Below are 18,389 nucleotides of genomic sequence, written 5' to 3'. Positions count from 1 at the left end.
ACTCACAGCCGACAGAGGTCACTCATCCGAATTAATATCTTTCAACGTCACTGGCCATCTGTGTGTGTGTGTGTGTGTGTGTGTGTGTGTGTGTGTGTGTGTGTGTGTGTGTGTGTGTGTGTGTGTGTGTGTGTGTGTTGGTCTTGATGAACAGCCTGCGTAAATTTGACACAAAGTTCTTCAGCCGCAATCCCCATCTGTGTTTCTTTGTGTGTGTGTGTCTTTGTGTGTGTGTGTGTTTAAGTGTGCATATGAATGTGTGAACTATTCCACCATCGCATCATGTCCTTTTAATCAGTCAGCTAATTAGCAGCTGCCAACCATCATCTCTAAACACACACACAGCGGATCACATGGTACAGTGCTGATCAAACAAACAGATGCGACCTCCTCCATGATGTCACTTCTTGTGCTCATCTGCTGACCTCGGCTGACCTCGTTCGGCCTGTTTACATTTAGGTTTACAATAATTTTTTGTGACGTAATTGAAGTTTCTTTATCTTCATTCTAGGATTCTAAACTGTCTATAATATTATATAGTGCTATTTGCCTTATTATTATATCTTTGCATGATTTAGATTGAAAAAAACCCAACACATTTATCTTATACTGGTTCTTTATGCGGCTCCTCAGTTCAGCCTCTGTCTCAAACAGGCTGTTTTAGCTTCTGTCTCTTTAAGGCTCTCGATGAGCTCACTCTGTTCTGATTGGTTAGCATCTAGAAGTTGCTTAGCAACTACGTAATTAAATAGTACTCATAGAATTTTGCTTATTTTCTCCTATTCTTTACTCAATATATAAACTTCTCGAATACATATAAACATGTTCGAGTGAGCAACCTGAACAACCTGTGGAACAACCTCTGCAAACAAAGGCTACAAAGAGGACAGTTTGTGGTCATGCATGAACAATATGAGGTCAGATTGATAAGGGAGGAGGAGGAAACTTTATTAACAAAGCACTCAGAGCAAGTTGAAGCCCTGGCTCTTGTATAGGGTCACCTCGTGTTTTGGAACTTTGACCATTAACATCGTCCGACATTATAACAGCATATAACGCTAACAGTATAATGTGTCCCCTACAAATCAACTAAGCACTCAGTATTACACTTATTGCACTGGAAAGCTCTCCAGTATGTTCACACCTAAAAAGCACCAATAAATAATCTAGGGTACGCCCATTACGGTCGTTAAACCGATTATAAATATGATTTTGGGAGTAACGACTGATGGTGCCAAATTGGACCCGAGTCAGCCTCAGTTTGGCTGACTCGGGTCAGCGTTGATAGCTGGGTGACTTGCTCATCATTCATATTAAGATTATTATATTTGTTTAACCTTCGTGACATTTATATAACTAGAATTGGAACTGCTGAAGCCGTCTGAAAACAGCAAAACAAAAAAACTTGTGATGAGCTTTGAGTTTATTATTCACTTAGTGGATTCAGTGCAGAGAAATAGCTCAGCTTAACTTCTCATTTTAATGAAATTCACCTTTCTCAGCTTATTTTTATCTTCTTTTTTTATATTTCTCTTTTTAAATCTTATTTGAATGTCTTTTTTTATAGTGTCTCGTGTCTCTTTATCATCTCATCTTAACCTTTTATGTTTTATGTGGAGCACTTTGAATTGCCCTTTTGTTGAAAGGTGCTACTGTAACACCATTAAACTTGCGTTTTCCTCTCTCTGCAGAGTTTACAGTTGTTACAGATGTTGCCCTTATCTCTCTGTCACCCAAATATATTATTTTCTTCAGTTTATTCCAACACAGTAAAAATGTTGCCTGACTAACCCCAGTTCAGTTTTGGTGAACGGACATGTGAGAATTTATGTTCTCACAGGATTTCGGCGGTTGCTTAGCGACACAAATGCAATCATTGCCTAGCTATCGCGCAGTATTATGTCTCTGTAGACATTCGATATGTGCTCCTTCCTTGACGCCAAGAAGAAGGAAAAAAACAACACGGTGTATGTTGGTGGATACAGTTGTTATGGGGTGTAGTCTTTGTAGGTTTGAACGCTTGTCTTTTTTTTTTTCTTTTGGGCGGATTCTGACTCTGACACACACAGGCAGGAGGATGACGAGAGATGTAAACCAGGCTACGTTACATGTATCTGTCTTTCTCTTTCTCTTCTCTCGCTCTCATTTCAGTTCAATTATTTACTTTCACAAACACACAAAAAATATATATATCTACACATTTCTACACCAGGTTTACACAGGAGGTGTGAACAACAACAACAACAAGAAATTGCAGAGGAATCTCTCTCTTTCTTATACCTCCTCCAGTGCCTGCCTTTTCTCTTTCTCCCCCACTCTTTACTTAATTCTTTTAATTTTTCATTCTCTCCTCCACTCTGACTTCCCCTGCTCGGCTCATCTGTACCATCTCCATTTTTCCTTTCTCGGTTACTTTCCTCCCCCTCCCTGTCTCCTCTATCCCCCTCCCTCTCTCTCTCTCTCTCTCTCTCTCTCTCTGCCTTCATATCTGCCCCTCTTTCTCTGTCTCCATCAATCCATCTCTCTGCTCCTCAGATCTCTTGCTCTGCTTCATTTCTTTCTCTCCCCCTCTCTTTTTCTCTCTCTCTCTCTCCCCCTCTCTCTCCGTCTCTCTGATGTGTTGCCTCGCTGTTGCCGTAGCAACGCGTGATTCGGGACACTCTGTACACCGTCTCGGGGCGCATGTTTGTGCGTATGTGCGAGTGTGTGTGCGTGAGACATAGGGGAGGATAATGTGTCTGAAAGGAAGAAACAAGGTGTGTTTGTGAAAGTGAGAACAGCAGCAGAAGTAAATAATTAAATCCAGATAATGAAACAGTCGTGAAGATGAAATTACTGAACTCAATTTATAAACGTACGGTAGTATTACAGGAGGTTTGTGTGTGTGTTTGCTTAAGATGAAATGTCAGTATGAATATTAAAAAGGAAAAATACTGGAGAAAAATTCCCACTCCAGAGCAGATGTAGACAGTAATGAATACATTAACCTTATTCAGCTGGTGGCAAACAGGAGGGGAGAGAGAGAGGGAGAGAGAGAGAGAGAGAGAGAGAGGGAGAGAGAGAGAGAGAGAGAGAGAGAGAGAGAGAGAGAGAGAGAGAGAGAGAGAGAGAGAGGGAGAGAGAGAGGGGGAGGTGAGAAAAATGAAGAAAAAGATGGTGGAGAAGCTCACGAGGGATGAGAGGGAAGGAAAGGGAAAAAAAAGAAAAAAAAGACTGAAGATACGCAGAGACAAGGAGAAAGGATGAGCAAAACAAACCAAAAAGAAAAATAAAAAACAAACAGATTTGATACCAGAGGCAAATGTCAGGGGGAAGGTATCTAAAAAATCTGAATGTGCTTTCTTGGAAGAAAGAAGGTTTTCATAGAGGAGAGGAGGTGAGAGAGAGAAGGTTAAAGCAGAATAGAGGCCACAGTGTGTTGGTGTACCAGTGCGAGCTCGGTTGCCTGGTAACGGTTGCAGGGTAAAGTCTCAGCAGTGTGATTGGAGGAGAGTCTGGTGTGACTCAGCCTTATGTTGCACAGCCATTCCTCTGTGAAAAACAACAGAGGACTGGAAAAAAAAAAAAAAAAAAAAATGAAACCCTGTAGTTGGGACTGTAAAGGCTGGAGACGCCACGCCATTTATGTCAGTGAGATGTTACCAGACGGCGGCAATAGACGACAGACGGCTCGCCAGCTATTAAACCTTGTTTGCTGTATTTGTAGTGACGCGTGTACTGTTAACAACATGACAAGCAGGATTTTTATGTCCTTATAATGTGACCAGAGGATAGTATTTGGCTACTGAGGCTATTATATTTACACTCTGAGATAGACAAAAATCTTCCACAAGAGCAGAGTCTGGACATGATAAGTCTGTATATCGTATGTGTCCATAGCTGTTTGTGTGTGTGTGTAATTGTGAGAGCCAATTTGAGTTCTAGACCTGGGAAGTGAGGACATTTTGGCCCAGCCCTCACTTCCTCAAACACCTTCTAAGGGCTGGTTAAGGGTTTAGACTTGGTTTTTTGTGCCCAGTTGGCACATTATTTTATAAACTGAAAGGAAAATGAATAAAACGTAAATTGGGTATAGGTTCAGTTTAGAGTAAGGGAGGGTTGGATTTAGCCATTTAGTTGTGACGCTTAAGTTTAGTGTATGAGGCTAGGGAATGCATTATGTCAATGGATGTGGTGTGTATGACTGTGTCTCCATAGTGTTTAATGAGGGGTTTCCAAGGATAGCATCTTGGAGCCCCCATGACACAACACCCACCTGGGACACTGTTGATGAGGGTGAATAACATCTGCCCATGATCCTAATCTCCACAACCATTATTTATGCTGCTATAGGCAAACCATTCATGTCATGGCTGACAAATGTAAATACTCATGCTACCTAATAGTGCTTGGAGAGAGGGCTACATACCAGTAAAGATGGGGCAGAGCTTCTCCCAGCAGGTGATGCCACCCTCTGATGTGAACTGACCGAGGGCGACCTCCAGGAAGAAGACCGGCAGACCTCCGCCAAACAGGAAAATGAAGTAGGGGATGAGAAATGCACCTGAGTGGAGAGGGGAGGAAGAATTGAGAGACAGCAGCAGACGTGTACAGAGATGATGACATTCAGGGACGGTTGACAAGGAAGGAGTGATGACATGAAAGATGAAGATAAGGGAGGGAAAAAAAGATGAGAGAAAACAGTCAGCATGAATTCAAAGCAGGGCGTAGTGAAAAAAGAGAATCAGATGCCTGATAAGCAAATGTTCCATATGTAAATGAATAGTTTCATCATTTTAAAAGTCTTACCTCCACCATTCTTATAGCAGAGGTACGGGAAACGCCAGACGTTCCCTAAACCAACAAAGCCGCCAGCCACAGACAGAACAAAGTCCAGCTTGCTGGCCCACTTCTCCCGCTGGGGGTGTTTACCCTCCGCCTCATCTTCAGGTCGAGTGCCAGGGCTTTTTCCAGGAGATGGCTTCAGAGTGTCCTTATGGAAATCCTTCAGGCACTGAAGTTTCTCTTTTTGAGCCATTCTGTAGAAACAGGAGAGAGAGAAATATATATGGTGAGAACCGGTCTGAAATTAATCCTGCTCTGAAGTGCTACGTAAAGTTTTTAGTGTTTCAGCTTTTTACATAAACCTCGAGAGAACCAAACAACTCAGTGCAATATATTACAAGATCAGTAGTTCTTCACATTTAAACAGAACCACATGATGGCGGCTGGCCAGCTGCCAAAGCATCTGGTAGACCAGCACAGTGGCCACAACCCAACATTTTCAAGCACCTGGCTGGTGGCTATAATTTCTCAGTCAGGCTTAGCAAATTCATATCAACTTGGAGAGGAAACAAAACCTTTATAAATGTTCTTCGGGAAAAATATTAAGAGGTTCACTTGGGAAATTAAGAGTGTGAGCAAGTAAGAAACTAGAAATATGTGCTCAGCTGTCGCTTCCAGCCATCTAATTGTAAGTCTGAGCTGAGCTTCACAATAGAATAATTATCAGTTTCATGTGAGGCTAAACCAGGGGTGCAGTGTTAGCCAAGCCTGCAGCTCCCCTGAAGGAAACACCTGCGTTGGCTACAGCTCTAACTCCTAACTCTATGCCTCCTCAGCATTAGAATTATGAATTATTTTTTTACTTTTGTTGAGACCCATATCAGGGTCAGCCAAGAGTGCAACCTTCAGGATTGATAAAAGCTAATGATAAAAACGTGTGATCTCATAGTTGTCCGTGAGCAATATCTGGTTTAAATTAAAGTGAGTTGCACAAACATTATCTCTTTGCCATACAGCTGATGTAGCAGTAGAGCTGAGGCAAATGTAAAATCAGACCAAAGTGCTTCCAATAATATATATATATATATAGAGTTCTTCCCCACTGAATATTTGAAGCAATGCGAATGTTAATGTCCTTCTAGTTGTAACTTCAGTCCTTTTCAAACCATTTAAATGAGATCCAGATGTCTTTAGTTAATAATTTCATGTTATATTGTCATATTTTATGATCTACCCTTTAAGACATCGATTACATAAAGTATCATAGAGTTATATGGGTTTAAGCGGAGTCTTTTTTTGCTTGGCTTCTTGAGCTGTCTTGTTTTACACCAGCAAGATTTCAGTGTACGTTTGGCAACACACACACACACAAAGAGAAAGAGAGAGCGATGAATCAGGCTTCCTTGAATCGTGTAAAATGTTTGTGCACACCATCATTACCTAAACCGCAAAGCTACTCTTGTTGGCTACACTTGTGTGATATTTGTTGCCAAAGCAAGTGAACGTATCCTGTAATGATACCCATTAACATTGATTTCATTATATTACATATCTGATTATATCAACATTCTCAGGCCCGACAATGACTGTAAATATAACCGGAGGTAGCGGTTTATCTTAAGCAAACTCCGCTCACAGGATGCAAGTACACCTATGGGGTTTTTTTTTTTAGGGGGTTGATACTACCACTAGAAACGTACTTACTTGGTTGCTCTTTGGTATTTCACTCAGGAAAATAACTTTATGATTAATGTGTGGCAAGTTGTAATTCTGCCAGGCTACATAGTTTGGCAGCAGAGGAGTCCAAACCAAATGAGTCTCCAGTCTTTTTACACAGATGCATCTCAGCTCATGTTACACTTCCAAGCAACTGCAGCTTATAAGATAACAGCTGTCAAGAGCTCATAAAGTTTTTGTTTTTTTTGGTTGTTGGTTCTCTTGGAAGAGGACTGAAGGTGACTTTTCTTTATTTTTCTTTCTATGGAGGTGTTGTTATTTTACGCCAGCTCAGCTCAAATGGTGTCATTGTGATCTGGCCAAATAAACTAAACTAAAGAAGGGACACAGAGGAGAGATACACACAGTAGCGGTCGTAACATGCCACCGGATTAGGGTTGGGTTTCTATAGCCGGTAACATTTCGGATGGGATTCAAAGGCATATTTTTTTAAATTTCAGACATGAGGAAATCTTTTTTCTTTATTAGCAAAGAGTAAAATACACCTACAAGGCTCCCTGAGCACCAAAACTCCTACATATTAACTCTTTATTGTGTATTTCCACATTATATATATATATACATGACCAAGACTTGGTAATATGTTTGTGAGTGTGTGTGTGTGTGTGTGTGTGTGTGTGTGTGTGTGTGTGTGTGTGTGTAAGAAATTCTAACAGAGAGATTAAATAGAAAAAACAAAATACGATACTCTTGATCTTCCCCCTCCCTCCCTTCCTCATTAAAACTATTAAATGACACCCGGAATGGGCGAGCGTCTAGCCAGAGTGTTTGGTGCCCCAATGACACAACCAGAGCTGTAAATTTCCACCTGGCAGCGGCAACGTGAGAGAGAGAGAGAAAGAGAAAGAGAGAGAGAGACAGACATACTTAGTAGTCAGCAGTTGTCTGTCACTGTGGAAAATGTCATGTCTTTATCTCTTTCCATCTGCCAGGCTGCTGCAACTTCTCTCTCTCTCTCTCTCTCTCTCTCTCTCTCTCTCTCTCTCTTTGTCTTCCTCATGCATTTACTGTCTATCTTACTTACTGCACAATATTTACACTGGACAGGACTACATTTTAAAACAAATCCCCCAAAAGGCTTTCTCCATTGCTGTCTACAGATACACACATTTCATTTTGCAATTCATCGTTCTCCTGTCTTTACTATGAGCATATTCCAGGCACAGAAGCAAATTTTACCTAACCATTAAAAACCTTGAAAACATAAAGAAACACGATGGAGAAGACAAAAAGATGAAATAGCAACTGGATATAGAATTTGCATTATGGGAAGCCTTTTTTCCTCCATGTTTGTGGATTTTAAAAGACATTTTAGGGTCTTTAGAGTCTTTACAACGGCATCAGAAGCTGTGCATCGCAGGTTCCCTCATCAAGTTAATGATCCCACAAAGCCATATGCATTTCACTTCAAGACTAACTTCCTTAAGAGTTAATTAATAACACAGAGGAAACTAAAAAACACTCCCTCTCTGTCTGTGTGTGTGTGTGTGTGTGTGTGTGTGTGTGTGTGTGTGTGTGTGTGTGTGTGTGTGTGTGTGTGTGTGTGTGTGTGTGTGTGTCAGTAAGTATTTCCTGCTTGGGAGAGACAATGGACTCCATTATGTCTGCGACAAATTGTTAACAGCAGTATAGAGTAATGGCCAAGACTGATAGTGATATTACTTCCGACATAGAAGCGGACTTACACACTGGACCTACATACTAACGTGAAAAACGATGCCGGAAAGAATGTATAAGAGGTAAGAGTAGAGAGAGAGAGAGACTGGTGGTGACCTAAAAGCTTATGTTTCATGGCCTTAATCAGGTATATTCTCAGTCTTTGCACATGATTGCTTTCAGTGGTAATGCATAAACATTGAAAAGTAGGTAAAGGACCCAGAATTGAGCCTTGTGGCACTCCATGGAGGTTTTTGTTAACCTGTATGAGAGCTACCATTGAAATTATAGGATCTTCCATGGGCTTGGTTAAATAGGGCACCATGTTATCAAGTTTAATATAATAAACACATTAACTTCCCCCTTATTTCTTTTCCTTTATCTCCAAGACTTGAGCATTATTGATTTATTAAATAGAGCTTTTCTTTGGCAAAGGAGTGGAAATCAGTAACTTCTGATACCAAGCTATCCATAACACATAATAGGTTGATATGATGAAGGAGGAGGAAGAAAGTTAATGAGATATTACTGTAGCCGACCGAAAAAAAGATCCACAATCAATACTGATGCACATTAAAATAAATTATTAAAGAAGATATCGCTGTCATTTAATATATATATATATATATATAGATAGATGCTTGATTTGGTACTTTATGACTCTGCATAATCCTTCAACCATTATCAGTTCAAGAAACCTTTTAAATATGTATAATCTACTGCCATCTTATACGTTTTTATAGACAGTTTAGACAAAGGGCTGCTATCCTCTTTGTAACATGAATTTAACATTAGAACTGAGCAATATGCTGGCAGTTCCTTTTACATACTTGTTAAATATTAAATCACAGGCCTTCAAGTCGAAACCTAAACTAAATCCATAATAGAGCCACCGTCTGCATTCAAAGACATTTCTATAGCCTAGATACTTACCGCTGTCAATACATCGCGTGCTTCTTCTAGGTTCCACTGAGCCTTTCGCTAACAAGTAGAACCTGTGCCAACAAGTTGTGCTTTTTCTTTAAACAGGGCGGGTGGAGTTCACCCTTATAGATATATGACAGAGAAGCTCATGTACACCTGGAGCAAAACTGCTGTTCATTCACATTAAAGGGAATCGGTTGAGATGGATTGGGGATATGATAAGAGATGCTCGCTGACTTGCTGTAGGGATAACATGTCCCATCTGGCCTGGGAATGCTTTGGGATCCCCAAGGAAAAAAGCTGGAGGACGTGCCTGGGGAGAAGTGCGTATGAGCTACCTTTATTAGATTGCTGCCAGATTAACAACTGGAAATGGATGGGATGGAAAGGGTGAGTGCAGCAGGAAGTGTGATGACTGAGGAGCAAAAGAGAAGAGTGCCACCTACAGAAGCTCCGACAAGAGGATTTTTTTAAAAAAGTCTGATTATCATTCCCGATTCCCGTTTCAAGTAAAATCTTCAAGTCTCTAGTAAGTAGGAGGAAGTGAAAGTCATACTAGTCATAAATTCTCGGATGTCAGAGCAGATATATTAGCAGGAAATGTTGTTGTTGCACAGTTGCCTACGAGAAGACCTCAAGAGAGCGAGACCGGCCGTGGGAACTGCAATGAACTGTGGGACGATTTAAAGCTCAGGCCAAAAGCTTGGTGTAAAACATAAGAGGCTCATTGTCCGATGTTTTAGTGTGTATGTGTGTGTGTGTGTGTGTGTGTGTGTGATCCCTGGGCCCAGACTCTGGACTTGCATATAGTGACTTCAGAACCCAGCCAGCACCCCACACACACACACACACACACACACACTTACTTCACTCCCTAACCACTTACATAACACACTATCCTATTTTAAGACCATGTACATTTCCACTGGACTGCCTGCCTATTAAATCCAATCCTGCCCCCCCCCCCCCCCATCCATGCTCCACATTACTTTCACTCCTTTTCACCAGCCTCCTTCCTTCTCCTACATTTTCAATCTCCATCTTTACCTCTTTCCTTTAAATCACATGTCTAGTAATGTTTCATGCATGTTGCAAATGGTCTATTTAAGTCATTAGTTTATAAACCATGATTGGCATGGTTGGATTCATGTCTTTGGGTTTATAAATACAATTACTCTCCTCATCCTCTGCTTTCTCGTCTCCTATCCTCATTCTCTCTCCTCTTCTTTCTCATCCTAGGGTTTCCTGTAGCATCTCTATCATCTCATTTGGAGTCAGGGCCTTCCAGATGGAGAGCGCGGAGTGTTGCCTTTCACGCTCTGGAAACACACCTCGCTACTTCGGACCAAAAAATGATTGACTTGTTATTTCTAGAGAGAAGTTGATGCTTATTTGAGTCTATTGGAATCAGCACAATAAGATGCTTCTGCACAGGCCCCAGTCTCATGTTGTGGTAGTTACCACTTGGTCTCCTCTTCCTTTTTCTGCCTCCATTCCCAGGTTTTTTTGCTTCTTCTCCTTTTCCTCCTTTGTCACTTATCTTTTAATCAGCTCCTCCTCTTCCTCTCAATTCTTCCCACTCATCCTCCTCCCATATCTTTCGCACTCTCGTCATCTCAGTAAGTCCTTCTTCTCTTCATCCTCCTCTGTTGTACATTGTCCCATTATCCATTCCCATTGGCTGTTCCTCTCCTCTTATCCCTCTTCTCTCACTTTCATTTTAGATAAATAAAAAGGACTGAAGTTATTATGTGAAATAGATGGGGGGATGAAGGGAGGGAAAGAAAGAGCTGTTAAAAGAAAAAGAGAGAAAGTGAAAAAAGAGGGGGAGGTAAAGAAGAGCCAAAAGCAAAGAAGCGAGGGACATGTTTGTTACTAAAAAACTATATGTTACACAGGAAGTGAAAGAACATGAGAGTCAGCATGAGAAGAGAGCCACAAGCTGACGGAGATGAAAATAGGTGCAACTGATTTAGATAAAAAAAAGAAATAGATAAATGAGATCAGAGGAAACGTCGACTGACCAAGAAACACCGAGCGTAACAAAGAGTATCACGACAAGAATGAGAGTGCAAGTTAGAGATAGAGAGAGAGAGAGAAAGAGATAACAGGAAGTTTAAAAGTTAAAAGGAAAAGAAAGACGCATTCCTTTCCGTCTTATCTAACTTGAGTCAACAGACACTATTGATTCTTCCGAAACTTTTTGTATTTTTGCTCCAGTTCAACATTATTACAAGGTTACTGCAGGTCAATAGGCTTAAGTCCTGTTTACACACACACACTGCTATTCATCTTAAACATTTATAATCTAAACTGTGTCCAAATATGACTACTATTTCTTTAATTAATACATTTATCTGTATCACTCGGTTTTAAAACTTTCCAAGAACTACATTAACAGCAGTGCCACATAAAAGGTGATTTGAGTCATTCAGATGTCTGCCCTGAAAGAAATCTTTGTTTTTATCCTTAAGCAGAGTCAGTTATCACAAATGACTTGCTTGCTGTGACATGTCGTCAGCTTTTATCATTCATGTCATATCAGATATGTAGAGGCGTATAACTAGACTGATAACGTGGAAATTTGATATCAAGCCTATGGAGTCAGATCACAAAATCAGGGGAAGTTTCGTTGCCGGTACGTCGGGGGGGGGGGGGGGGGGGGGGGGGGGGGGGGGGGGGGGGCGTGACATTCAAATGTTGCCAGTGGGTGGCACTCAGCCTGCAGCGCATGTGTCCTGTTCAGTGCCGTTTCCGTACCAGGAAGTGATGTTCTACGTCAAGGTGCTCTCGTTGGTGTAAGAGTTGAAATTCCTCAGTCTTTGAAGGGATACCCAGATTTTTCTCAAGGGTCTAATATAAAACAGTGTGTTTGTCACCACTGAGTACATATGCAGCACCCATGTCAGGTCTTCGATGATGTGGACACAGAAGTATTTGTAGCTGTCCGCCAAGGACCCATTGATTATCAGCTCCTTAATCTTGCTGATTTTAAGGAAGAGGTCAAGAGCATAAATGTGCATGATTTTAGCTGAGCTAGAAGCAAGATAACAGGATAGGTCGGCGCCTTCTATAGCTAGGATGATCTAGATGAAAAAAATTAGCTCTAAATACCAAAAACATATGCATCACACTTCTCCAGAATAGCATTTACAGTGTGAAGAAAAATGACCACACAAACAAATCCTCCACCAAAAAATGTCCACCCACTTGCTTATCAGTTGTCGTTGAACTATTAATCTTTCCATGGTTCTGAGATTTCTCATCAACGTTGACGAAAACTTGAGCTTGTCAGTTCCTTCCTGACCTCGGAAACAGCAGTCGCCAAAACAATCTCAACCCAAGGTCTATGTACTCGCTTATGTTCTGGAGCTTTTATGACACAATGTGTTCACCGGTTGTCATGGAGTTGTAGATGTTCAAACTTTCCATGAAATCTTTCATTTGAAAAGTTACTTCCATGTGCTACTTCCCCCCTTTCTGTTTGTACTCAGGATCCGTTTTGAGTGTAGTATTAAAATCCAACATGTCACAAGGGGGCGCTAATCTGTTCAAATGATTTGCCCTTCATCTAAATAACTGACTTCCATCAACCTAATGATGAATAAATATGTGCACTTGGTATCAGGCTATAAAAACAAATAATATGCCTTGAGGACAATTAAATCTGACACCCCAAAGAGAGCTGGCACTAAATCAATCTCCTTACCGCTTTCGCCTTCAGCTGCCGCTCCAACGTAAACGTGTTTGGCAAGTTACCTGAAAATTGTAATCGACTACTGATTATATTGCTCATTGAATAGGTAAATATTTGAATTTAATTATTAGACAGCAGCAAAAGTAACGTGTTATAGTACTTTTGATACTCTGCCAAAGTTGCCTTTAAACACCTCAAAATCCTCAACATACACGTTGAATCTTTTGTATCTAATGTGTAGAAATAGAAAATAAGCAATGATCAATCCTGACAGCAAACACACCAACCCCCCCCCAAGAGTAAAAGTAATGGAGCGTTACTGGGATTAGGCATTGTAATTTAATTACTAAATTCCAATCTGTAACGCCTCAGACTACTTGAAAAAAGTAATAATATTACTGATCCGCATTACAAGTGACGTGTTAATGCCCCACATTGAATGTAAATTAAAGCTTCCGACCACAATTAACTGTTCAAACTACAACCGCAAAACATTTATAGAAAATTACACAAGCTTAATGGGGCAGCTCTAATGATTATTGAAGACTACTGTGGGTGTATGTGGGTCAGTGGTTCATTCTGGTTTCAAATGTACAGTAGCAATGACGGTGCAGTGCTGAAGTCATGGATACACCATCATAAAGATTTGACAGCAGCTGTACCATTATATCACCGTAGGCTTCCTCGCCCCTCCCTTTCCTCTTTCTCAGTTTTCATTTGCAGAAAATACTCGGCGAGCGTGTCGTGCCTGTGGCTGAGATTTCACCATCACACACACACACACACACACACACACACACACACAGACAGACATGTTCCACTAACCTCAGGTTACTGACTCAATAAATGATTTAACAGCAAACAAGCCTGCAGCTAATATATCAGCTTTCAATGTTGGTTTGACAAACTAAACAGACTGACAGAAAAACAAACAACTGTCACTCAACTTGTAAAAACATAGGGCTGTAACTTATTATATTATAATTATCATCATTGTCAATTGAACTGTTGATTGTTTCTCAATTAATTGATTAGTCTTTAATTTATATGAAACAACATGTTGATCATTGTTACCTAAAGCCCAACATGCAACCTCTGCTGTCTTATTTTGTCCCATCCAACAACTCAAAGAGATTCAATTTACTATTACAGGAGACCAAAGAAACCAGAAAAACACCCGAGAATTTGGGCATTCTCTCTTAAAAAATTCCTCAAAATGAATAATCAGTTATTAAAATAGTTGGTAACTCAGTTTTTCACTTCTATAAATACCCAGTTCAACACACAGCAGTTATCCAATCTATTCATCTGTTAGATTTGCATGTTATGTGTTAAAGTGATGTTTTTTTTCAGCTCATAAATTGGATGAAGAAGTGGAATTTGGCGTGAACAACAACTGGCTGAACAGCATGTGAAAGAGCACCACCCACAGAAGCTAAACCTCCATCCAAAAAAAAAAGAGAGAAAAGAATTTTTTAAAAAAGGACTCAGTTTGATTGACAGGTTGCTTTATAAGAAAGAAGTGCACTGCAGAAACAGAAGAAAGTCAACAAATAAAGTGAGGATTACTACCATTCAGCCTTGGATCATGACACCTTCAGGTTCATAAGAGTGGTTTAAGGTGTTAAAACAATTCATCTCTGATTCGTCACACACACACACACACACTTCAGATCAAGCCACAAACATGCAGTCACACAAGCTCGAGCCTTTGCACAAACACACAGGAACTTAACCAGCGCTGGTGAGATCTTGTGCTCGCAGTGACCGATTTAACAACTTGTCACACATCAGCTCGATGATGACTCTACAGCAGCCAAGATAAGATTAAACTCAAGGCCAGGAGCTCTCTCTCTACTCTAACACACATTTGTCTTTATGTCCTTGTAAGGACACTCATTGACTTAATACATTCCCTAGACCCTCACTCTAACCTTAACCATCACAATTAAATGCCTAAACCCAACCTTTACCCCAAGCTGAACATAAACCTTTGAAGTTGCGAGGACAGACCAAAATGTCCTCACAACAACCCAGAAATGTCCTCACAATTCTGTTTTTTGGCGGAAATTGGCATCCATGTCACTTAGATCTACACTATAGAAGTTCCTCTCCAATTGCCACTTCGATTTTAAACCTCTCTGTATTTTTTCTGCCTCTATCTACATTTTGCCGAACAAGAACAAGAGTTTTATTGTCCCACGGTAGTCTAAACTATGTTCCTGGTGTCTTTTTCCCATCCTGTGCAGTTTCAGGGTAAAACTGCTGAATCTTTGCAAGTTTTTTGGCCCAATTCATCAGCTGTAAACTGGTAAGTTGTGCATCAGCATTGCAAATATGAAATGTGTCACCTTATGCAAGCACACACACGAGTCGGTGACACCAAACATGGTCATCCTCAAAGGGTTGTGGTTTGATAGCATTGTGCATACTCTAAATCCAGTTTCGAAAACAGCTTACTTAAATAATCGACCACTTCTTTAATATAAATGACAATTACATCAAATACAAGAACTAACATTTAAAAAATACAATAAATGTTTAAGAAGCTAAAACTCAAGTCATGCCACATAGATAACATTTTATTTCAATACAAGGCTGCTTCAATGTTTTGTACATCTGTCTTTAATAAGTAACATCAATACAAGGTGTCTTAGACTCAGACTTAACCATGCTGGGTAATTTTCCAACACTAAAACTGGTTTAAAATGGAACCAGCTACCTGCTATCGTAACCCAACCCTACTCTAGACACTTGCCACTCCCATTAAACCTTTTTCTCTCTCTCTCTCTCTCTCTCTCTCTCTCTTCAGCCATTACATGAAATATGGAAGCCACACGTAAACCAAGAGACAACACTAACAGACCCAATAATGTACAGTATCCAATACAACACATTGATACGTGCAGGTGTTTTAAAAACGTGGTGTGCACTTCAACATGCATTTGTGCAGGGAACTCATATTTTCTTGCCATGCAGTTTTAAAAACGCATAGTCTACTTTCATCCAAAACAGTTTTCAGCACAAAGAAATAACGTTTTAAAACATGTCCATTCATTGTCATAACAAGTGGTTAATCACTGAGGCTTTATGTCAAAAAAGAAAAGGATCAAATTACACCAATAGATCGAACAGAAAAGACAGACAGAGAAAGAGGAAGCGAGACAAAAGGTAGAGAGACGCTGGAAACAGATCGACACAGGAGCACAGCGAGAGAGAGAGAGAGAGAGAGAGAGAGAGAGAGAGAGAGAGAGAGAGAGAGAGAGAGAGAGAGAAAGCGAGAGAGCGCGAGGGAGAGAGAGAAAGCGCGAGGGAGAGAGAAAGAGAGAGAGAGAGAGACCGCGCGATGTGCAACGTGCGACTGATGAGCATCTCCGCCTTCTCACTGCCGTGCGCTTCACTTCCCCTTTCTGCTACACTTCTTTTACGCAATTAAATGACATGAGGCAAACACTATTACAATGTTTCACTAAAAATAACACACACACAAAAACCCGCATTTTTAAATATCCACATGTAAAAAGAGAAAGATTGTAGCTTAGTGTGTAAATAAAATACCCAAAAAACCAAACACAGAGCTGACAATTAAGAATAATGAAAGAGAAGGGACATCTTGTGACATCCTAAAATCGAAGAGAAAATGAATTAATTTTTTTTTTTTTTTTTTTTTTTAAAGAGGATACTGATAATGAACTTGACGCACACATCTGGATGATGCATTTAACACATGTCACATGGAAAAGCCACGGGGGATGAAAGACTAAATAAAACATTTTTTTTTACAGATCAACCTGCTCGTGTTGCAATTAAGCCTTTAAACAAATTGCAAAATCACTCAGTGAGCGCACGAGTCAACGCACACAATAAGAGAGAGACACAACAACCTTTTATCCAAAATCTACAGCGCAGCTTCCTCCACCAGGAAACATCCTTGCAAACACGTTGCCAGTAACACCAGCATGAAATATAATAAAACACTGCAAATTATTTTTCCTGCCCCCCCCCACACCTATAAATGCACAAAACGTTTCAAATTCTCATTCAGTTTTGCAAATACATCCAAATCCATATGAGACACAATAAGAAAAAAGCGGATTATTATAATAAATTAAATTAAAATCAGAAGAAAAACGAAAGAGAGGAGCACAGCCATCCCTCCCAAACCTGCTTTAAAGGTGAGCAAACGAGCATGTCTTTTTTTTTCTCCGTTACCTGCTATGTTGATGTAATTGTGTTTGTTATTTTGTCCTTTTAATGTCCTTTGAGCGCGGTCCCTTGTCCGTGTCCTCTCGTGTCCGTGGAAGAGACTGAGGGTTGAACGCGTCCGTAGCCTATATTTTAGCCTATTTATAAGCCTCTCTTTCTGACCTTTGTCTCTTAAAAAAGGGGGACCGGAGACATCAGCGGCAGTGGAAAATCACCGGCCTGCCTCCTCTCAGCGCAACAGGAGAGCCGTGTGTCGGATGCCTTCAGGGTCCGTCGACAATGTCGGATTTTATACAAGTTAGCGGTTACACGTGCGAACCAGTAAGAAAAAAATGACTTGACTGTGGATGTTTGCCAGCATGACTCGCTCGTAATTCCTGACATGTTTTGACATCAGCTAAATGTTTTGCCTGTGAGTTGATGCAATAAATTAAATGACTATTTGGTGCATGTTTTTAAAAAAAACTGGAAAGAGCATTAGTGGTTGAGAAGGGTTGTTTTTTTTCTCTCTTTTCTACTTCCTGGGCAATTTACATGCTGGAGACATGAGGTTATACCACCACAGTGTCATCTCTTGGAAATAGTGCTGATGAATAAGCCTGACTTGTTTTGTTGTTGTTGTTTTTTAAGATTGCACCAGTAGGATGACTTTATGGTGCTCTAAGGAAGATGTGGTAACCATGTGTGAAATCTCCCAAAAACCAGCAGATGCCAATAATAAAACTTTAAAAATAAACTGATGTATTTTTCTTTTCTCCTCATAATTATGCCATCTCTGCTTTAGGGTCTGTTTTTACTATCAATTTCTAGCCACAAGCATGTAGAGGCTCCACAGAGTTTAGTTTTCAATGTAGGGTGGAGGAATTTACGAGCACCACCTAAACGCAGCATTAAGGAGCATTAAAGTGGCAGTTCCCCCCACCCATTTCACGAGTTGGTAGGCTGATATCTAAACCGACTCAACACGAGCACACGCTCAGATTCTCAGGCGCGCTCCCGGCAACCTTCATCCCACGCCCCCCATCATCACCACCATCCCCTTATGCGCGCAACCGACAGTATATGTGTGTGCACGAGGTGGTGGAAATAAGGGAAAAATAGACTGTACATGCAGAGCAATAGCAGACGCAGCTTGCTTAAAACAACAAATAGAAATAGTAGTTAAATCATCATATTTTATAATTCAGCATTTATTATTTAAGTATTGTACCAAAATTTAGCAAAAACATGGCACATTGTGAACTTTTTCCTTTTTAAATCATATTTTGAATGGCTACAGTATTTTTTTTAACAGCCTTTAGTATGAATGTAAGTCTTAACTTTAATACCACCTTAACAGAAATACTATTAAGCCTAATAAATGCTGATGAAATAACAGGAACCGCTTAAGGTATAATGCAATTCA

The 18,389-nt window shown here is 40.3% G+C and overlaps 1 protein-coding gene across 2 annotated transcripts in view; it reads right to left on the bottom strand.

Moving 5' to 3' along the window:
* LOC134004679 (sodium- and chloride-dependent taurine transporter-like) overlaps positions 1-17,120 on the bottom strand; it is a 36,888-nt gene extending 19,768 nt beyond the window's left edge. For both annotated transcript variants that reach the window (XR_009927849.1, XM_062444041.1), the window contains exons 1-3: positions 16,991-17,120; positions 4,789-5,018; positions 4,409-4,543 (exon numbers count right to left, since the gene is read on the bottom strand). Coding sequence is in view for 1 of the 2 variants with exons in the window: in XM_062444041.1 (XP_062300025.1) it covers positions 4,409-4,543; positions 4,789-5,017 (364 nt within the window). In the remaining variant the exon portion in view is untranslated. The remainder of the gene's footprint in view (positions 1-4,408; positions 4,544-4,788; positions 5,019-16,990) is intronic.
* Positions 17,121-18,389: the final 1,269 nt, after the last annotated feature.

The sequence above is a fragment of the Scomber scombrus genome, chromosome 3 (genome assembly GCF_963691925.1).
Source record: "Scomber scombrus chromosome 3, fScoSco1.1, whole genome shotgun sequence".
Classification (NCBI taxonomy): domain Eukaryota; kingdom Metazoa; phylum Chordata; class Actinopteri; order Scombriformes; family Scombridae; genus Scomber; species Scomber scombrus.
This window is presented reverse-complemented; position numbering and strand designations above follow the sequence as displayed.